Source organism: Juglans regia, chromosome 7 (assembly GCF_001411555.2).
Source record: "Juglans regia cultivar Chandler chromosome 7, Walnut 2.0, whole genome shotgun sequence".
NCBI classification, from domain to species: domain Eukaryota; kingdom Viridiplantae; phylum Streptophyta; class Magnoliopsida; order Fagales; family Juglandaceae; genus Juglans; species Juglans regia.
In genome coordinates, this window is record NC_049907.1 from 10,663,218 (window position 1) to 10,670,747 (window position 7,530).

At 41.7% G+C, this 7,530-nt stretch overlaps 1 protein-coding gene across 1 annotated transcript; it reads left to right on the top strand.

Annotated features, from left to right (window-relative positions):
• The first annotated feature begins 4,087 nt into the window (after positions 1 to 4,087).
• Positions 4,088 to 7,210, top strand: LOC108989250 (cytochrome b561 and DOMON domain-containing protein At3g61750-like). The gene is made up of 5 exons (XM_018962795.2): positions 4,088 to 4,498; positions 5,006 to 5,402; positions 5,810 to 6,099; positions 6,344 to 6,652; positions 6,744 to 7,210. Exons 1-4 carry the CDS (start codon positions 4,256 to 4,258, stop codon positions 6,623 to 6,625), a joined length of 1,212 nt encoding a protein of 403 aa, XP_018818340.1. The 5' UTR covers positions 4,088 to 4,255; the 3' UTR covers positions 6,626 to 6,652; positions 6,744 to 7,210.
• The last annotated feature ends 320 nt before the right edge of the window (positions 7,211 to 7,530 follow it).

Here is a 7,530-nt window from a genome sequence, read left to right on the forward strand (position 1 = left end):
AAGCCCGCTCGGCTCGAGAAGCACTGGCACTCATCGAAGGATACAGTTGTTCGTGGACGGGCTCTGCGACTTTTGAGGAGGAAGGGTCGTGGGAAGATTGACCCACAAGAGCATGTCTTCGAGGACCAGAGATGCCGCCACTGTCGCCTGACCCCAATGACTCCTCCTCAACCCCAGTGCATGGTTTCTTCCCCTTCCCTCCAATGGGGGTTGGGAGGTCTCTTTCGTCCCCAGGAAGACGATTACCTCTCCAGTAGCCCTCTCCCAATGAAGCAAGACCAGTCTAGGGAAGTCAGGAAGCAGTCTATATTGGCTCTGGTCAGTAAGGCCTCAGAGTTGACGTCATCTGGGTGAGCTCTTTCCCAAGTGTATATTGCTTCTAACCAAGCTTTCTCATGCCCGATCAACTCTAGGTTGGTCTCTTTATCGTCCAGTATGATGCCCCAAATGGCACAGACAGGGAACTCCTAGTGGGCTGCCTCCTCGGTAGGAAACTCCCAACCTTTGCCTATCACAAAGAAAAACTGTTTGAACCAATCCTTGATGCGTGAAAAACAGGGTTCCAGGCGGGTGACCTTGCATCTCGCCCAAGAATGGAAACTGCATAAGTTGTCTTTCAGGCACAACACGTTGTGCGTAAATAAGAACTCCCTGGTGGTTAGGTATGGGTAGACTTCACCAAGGGGTCCTAGGACCATGTGTCAAACTATACAACAGCACAACAAGATCCTCCAAGCATTGGGGTGGAGTTGCGCTAAAGCCAAGCGGAGGATGTCCAAAATCTCACGAACTAGGCAGCAGAAGGGCAGCCATAGCCCGTTGGTATACACCGAGGGGTATAGGGCCACCTTTGTGGCAAACCCCTTCGAGTCCACGGCCCCTTGGTGGTTCGCCAGGGCCTCGAGGTTTGTAGTGCCAGTGTTCCAAAGGAATTCCTGAACGACCTCAAGTCTGCGAGAGTGATTGACGAAGCCTAGTGACACCCATCAAAATGTTGGGACTCATCGCGAACCTCCGGGGAGATCTGGACCCACGAGGACTCTTGCATATCCCTTTGGATGGGATGAATGAGCACTCCAAGAAGCAAAACTAGAGGTGTTCTTGAGTGCCATTGATAGGGCTTGGAGGTAGAGGAAGAAGAAGATTGGGAAAAGTTTGAGAAGGGAAACAGACAATGGGCTCAAAGAAGCGTGGAGTGCGCAAGAAGACTGGAGAAAGAAAGTGAAAAATGAAAGGGGGCTTGAGTTTAAATAGGTGACTGCGACGATAGAGTTGCCCAGACGGAGAAGTGACAAGCGTCATGAGTGAAAAATCATGAGATTTCCACTGCGCAGGAGAAAGTGGGTCCCTGCCATCAGACACAACCTCCAACTTGGGAAGGAGAATTGTCGCATGTGACAAGTAGCCTCCCACATTAGACATCACGACCTGCCCAAAAGAAGGAAATGATTATAAAATTCTCATTATACGTGTACAATGGGAATTGACGAGGTAACTAGAGATGATGCAAATCTTATACTCGGCTGGTCCCGATTGGGAATGGATACTTATATCCCACTCGAGCTGGGCCGAGTCTATGCTGAAGGCCCTCCACACATCAACCCCCCCTTTGCGCCCCAACCACGGGTTGCGTAAAGGGTAAGGGGCCTAGGGCAAAGAAGAAGCCCAAGGCTAGGGCCTAGGGAGAGGTGGTTCTATGATGACAGGGCACTGACATTCCTAACACCGCCCTGCACACGCGTATAATGACAGGGTCACACCATCAAAAGATAAACGCCTACATTGGCAGATGTCACAGTAAGGCGACATTTCCTTGATAGTGTGCGCGACACGACCCCTTGCCACTAACCGGAGCACACTGGGAGCAGTCGTGCATACCAACCCACCGCGAGTACGTGACCCATTTCCCTCTTACATGGGATACAAGGGACCATCTTAACTAGCAGTATAAAAGCCAACCTTCATGCTCTTTGATTTACTAAAATTCTCCTGAAAAATAAAGTAACACTAACTTAGGCATCGGAGATTACCCATACATCGAGCCACCACCTTACTTGTGTTGCAAGTAGTCGAGCCCAGTAACTGGTGTGCGAAACATGTAGTCAACAATGAGTATCATAGAACTATGCATAACTTGTCCAACAATAATATTATCTATAAGTCACTTCCACACCATCATTAATAATATTACAAACCATAAATTGTTCGTCACCCAAATCAAAAGATTAGTGGCATTAAAAACATTTATATCTTATCGAAGATAGGCCCTCAAACTATTCCTTAGGTTTCACTTGCTCCTCCTCTTCATATCTTGCCTTATTACTTACAACTGCATCAAAGTCTACATTTTCGAGGAGCGAAACCTTAGTGGCACTACCATGGTGAGATTTCAAGAAAATCTCATTAAGTTATAACCCAGAAAACAACTATAAATGCAAGATGTGGTGATGAATATGAAGTATTGAATTTCAAATAAAATCGAAGAAATGATATACACACCGAGGCTCCCGTCTCTGAGCAATTAAAGTAAACATAAATCACCATAGTAGTTTTGGAGCACCCAATGCCCAAAGTATCTCATAACATTTTCTAGACCCCAGGTCCAAACTCATCATGAAAACCATCTACATTGGACCTTAGGTCCATTCAATAACATGAAATCCATATCATCAACCATTTCCATTTATTAACATGCATGCTATGATCTCTCCTTTCTCATGGTCGTACGTACACCCTAGCTCTCTTTGCTGCACCGCAAGTAACAACCACGCATACGACTTCGTAACGAGCGACACCTAACTTCATGCTTCATACTTGATCACGGAGCCCTCTAGCCTCTATCAGGTAAGAGACCAAGACTTTGACCCAAGAGTATTACCATCTCGGCCGAGCCCATTGTCGCCTAGCGACAACCCATGTGACATCATTTAATGTCCCGAGTAACCAAAGAAACTCTACCAAGATAATGCTTCATCTCAGCTTGGGGTCGTGATCCACTCATAGATCCAAAAAATCCTCTTAAAACAAGAAAGTGAGAAACTTTTTACTAGATAATATCAACTCTTTAACAAGAAAACTAGTAAATCAAATTAAGTATCATGCATGCGGAAGAATATTAAAAGAATGGGAAACAAAAACATAATAGATCGTAACCCGACATACCCAAAGTCATTATCTGACATTTCTAGTGTTATCATAGCAAAAAACCTACATGTATCGTGAACTTTCACCAAATTTTACTGACGATCTAGCGCCTCCCTCTATTCAATGAGGGTTCTGGTGTCTAAAAGCGTGAAATTTTGAGCATTTCCCTCATACTCAGAGCTTATGCCTTCACTCAAAGTTTAGAGCAAACAACAAGAGAGAGAGAGAGAGAGAGAGAGAGAGAGTTTCTCTAAGTTCTGTAGAGATCCCAAAGCGTGAAGATCAAAGAGCTCGACGAGACAATGCTTTTATACCAAGTGTGTAGCCTATCACGAGTCTCAAAGTTCTCAATGTGGGTTGGCTGATAAATCGGTGTGTCCTCTACTGTCCAGGTGTACGTTTGCTGGAGAGGGTAACTGCAACGGAAAGAACTAGCCCCTGCGTGTCTTAAAATTTCAGCCAAGGAGACAAGAAGTACAATATGCCTGTTGTGAATATATTAACTCAATTGCATATATTATTTAATTATCATTTTAGTTCTAAATCAATTTGAGGGATGATGTGGCTTTATAAGAATAATTTTTTCATGTAATGATAATTAAATAAATGAGCGGATAATGATGCTTCATGAGAGCAATGCATATACTTTGGAAATTACATAGTATTAGTCGCAGATCCACAAGAATAATTTTTTCTGAAAAATAAATGAAAAATAATTATTTCTATAGATTAGGACTAAGCGGGTAAAAAAAATGGAACGAAAAAGAAATGCGACCAGCAGTAGGTAGTCGTAATTTGCAAGAATTGGCGGGAATGATGATTCCTTCAAACGAGACTCCATTTCCAACCAACCCCTCCCCCCACCACCCAACCAATCATCCCCACCAACCATACACCTTCAAACCAAGGTATTTAGACCCCTCAACAGCATTCCTTCACAGTCACATTCCGACCCCTCCCCCCTCTCTCACCAAACCATACATGACCTTCAAACCCAAGGGATATAGACTCCTCAACCGCCTCAACAACATTCCTTCACAATCACATTCCCACTTCTTGTTCTTGTAGCTGCTTTGCTCCCAGAATCAACACTTCGCTAATAGTTTTCTGAATGGCAAATTTGAGATCTTGGGTTCCGAATCAACTTGTCGTTGTTGGGTTTTGTGTTTCGATTCTTGTCTTGGAGCTGAACGTTCCTGCATTAGCAGATCATGAGAGTGGTAACATTGGTGGTGGTGGTGGCCGGGGTGAAGTGCCGGAGCTTTGTGGGACGGATTTGAGTTTCCTTCCTACGCCATATGGAAACTTATCCCATGTCTTCTGTAAACCTATTTGGAATACTTTTGTCTTGAGGGTAAGTCCGATGCTCTAATTTAATCATCTTAAGTTAGTGTGATTAGCATACTTTGAGGTCAGATGTAGCAAGTTAATCTGTTTATGATCTTACATATGATGGTTGCCATTATATTAGTTTGGCGTGAACTTTTTCCTTGCTTGGTTCCTAGCTTTTGCCTTTGTTTCTGTTGCTGAGCGTGTCCTTTGGTAGGGTAAAATACTCAAATGTTAGGCTTTGTTGGGGAAAAACATAATCATGTTTCCAAACTTTCACACGTAATAAAAGAAATTAGCTTTTATAGAGGTCATGATTCCGATTGAGATCCTTTTCAATTTCTTAAAAGAATTGAATGGTCCAATAAACACATAAATTAACACAACATTAAATGTTCATGTGAAGTTCCTTGTCTCGATCAATTCGGTCAGTAATAAGAAAGGATCTCTATTCACGTGTCCTACTAATAAAAAGTGGCCGCAGTGTCGTATTGGTAGATCCATACTAATGTAATGACATCTTTTGCTGCAGCACTCCCAGAACGAAGATCATGTAATAAACATTATATTGTCGGCTGTATACACCACTGGTTGGGTGGGATTGGGGTTTTCCAAGGATGGTATGATGGTTGGTTCCAGTGCCATGGTGGGATGGCTTAACAGAAAAGGTCATGCAAAAATCAAGCAATACTATTTGCAAGGTTCCAAGGAATGGCAAGTCATACCAGACAAAGGTGAATTGCCACTAACTGGTATTCCTACTTATGTGGGGATTCATGGGGCCATGATTCACTTGGCATACCAGATGAAATTTGAAAATCAACTTGCTCGGCAACCAATTATATTGGCTTTTGGAAGCGCATCCCCAAAGCACTCCCACCTACCTAAGCATGATGACAAAACAACCATCATGTTTGACTTCTCTCCAGGTTTTTTCTCACTACTGTCACTTGAGTTCTTTGCATTAGAAAAAATCTATTTACAAGCCTGCTTTTTGGCACACCCAATACACCATTGATGTGGAAACCTTCCACATCAACCACCATAAAAAGTACTGGTATTTTGACTTTTTTTATAACTGTAATGAGTTTTGTAACGAGTTCCATAGAAAGTGGTGTGTTTATATGTCAGTTCATAAGAAGCAGAACTCTGATATCAAATTTTTCCTTCTGCTTTTCTGCATGGTAAAATCCTATGTATATAGTCATTACCCTATTCACACCTCAAGTGGCCCTTTTATCTTGACTTTTTAAGTACCTTTGGATGCAATCAATAACTAGTCTTGATTCTTTCTGCAGTGCAGAACACAGACTGATACTGCTTCTAACTTTCACAGGTTCTCATGTGGCCGTTGCATCCACTGATTTTGGCCCGATGAAAAAGAACCATGGGATATTGGGTATAATCGGATGGGGTCTGATCCTTCCTATTGGGGCAATCATCCCAAGATACTTCAAGCATAAGGACCCCTTATGGTACTACCTTCATTCGGTTTTTCAAGTTGTGGGGTTTGTCATCGGGCTTGCTGGCGTGGTACTCGGACGTCGACTTTATAATATGATAAAAGCTGATTTTCCAACGCATAGAGGCATAGGAATCTTTGTTCTTGTACTCAGTATTCTTCAGGTTCAACCTCAACACTATGGTTCAATCTAAGAGTTGTCTAGTATCTATTCTATTTGTTAAAAACTAACACAACGCAAATTTGAACTACTTGAAAGTAATAATTTTCAATCTCATGATTGTACTCAGTATTCTTCAGGTGCATTTTTCCTTTTTAATATATTGGTAACTTGCATATACACAACTTCTAGACGAACTCGGATATTAACTATCAGGATTCTAATGGAGAAATATGATTGATGTTCAGATTCTGGCTTTCTTTCTACGTCCGAATAGGGAGGCCAAGATTCGGAAGTTCTGGAATTGGTACCATCATTGGGTTGGAAGACTTGCCCTCTTTTTTGGAGCTTTGAACATTGTGTTGGGAATCCAGATTGGAGGTGCAGGGAACGATTGGAAAATAGGCTACGGATTTCTTCTGAGTGTAGTCATCCTCACAGTCATTGTTCTGGAAGTACTGGCGTGGATGAAAAGGTCAGAGAAGGCTACTGACATGGATCAATCCTTCCAAATGAATCCGGTTGAATAAGTTACACTCAATAACTTGGTCTAAAAGGTATGATTTTCTCTTCACAAAAATGTTCATTTGATTATTTTATTTATGAAGGTATTCATTCTGAACTTTCATGACCACTTTACTGAAACAGGTTGATCATTGATGCTAGATGTTGCATTTCTGACAAAGGGGTCTGAAATTATATATGCTTGTGTTGAATTCTGATCTTGAAAATGGGCAAGCTGGTTGAATCTCACTCTGGTTCAATTTCCACTGCAACCTGTTCGAACTTGGGTTTTGATCCTATCTCGATTTCTTATTCTTTGCCAAATTGGACAATACCAATCAATCTCAGCTTCCCTTTCAAGCTAACTAACAAGAGTGATGAACTTCCCCTTTTTGATGTGGTCATTGTTTTCTTGATGTCAACAGATGTTGTTCTTGATTTTGATATTTTGAGGATTTTTGCTCTTTTTCTGTACAAAGTCTGTATATAGAATGTAATGAGCAAGCGAGAATATTGTTTTTACGAAAAAACACTGATTCCGAGTGGAAGAGTCATAAATCATACATGTAGTAGCCATTGAGTGCTGTTCCCCCACAAGCTGTCTAATTTTTATTTTTATTTTTATTTTTTGCTTTTAAATTGGGGACGAGGGATTGTGGGTGATTGGATAGTCAAGGTTGATGGGAGGACAGTCTTCAAAATGGTTCCAGAAATATATACTGCACGGAGACTAACTCGTGAACAGTTACAAAAATTATATTCACCATGAGTTTCATGAGGTTAACCCGTTTGGATAGTGAAATGAAATGATATGAGATGAGATGAATTGAGATAGTTTGTGAATAATAGTGAGATTATTAGTTGAAATTAGTTGAGATGAGATAAAATGAAATGAAATGATTTCATCTCACCTCTGTATCCAAACGGGTCT

Coding starts and splice junctions, on each gene's coding strand:
- LOC108989250 (XM_018962795.2), top strand. CDS start 4,256: ATGGCAAATTTGAGATCTTGGGTTCCGAATCAACTTGTCGTTGTTGGG. Junction 5,403..5,809: donor CATGTTTGACTTCTCTCCAG/GTTTTTTCTCAC, acceptor TAACTTTCACAG/GTTCTCATGTGGCCGTTGCA. Junction 6,100..6,343: donor TTGTACTCAGTATTCTTCAG/GTTCAACCTCAA, acceptor ATTGATGTTCAG/ATTCTGGCTTTCTTTCTACG.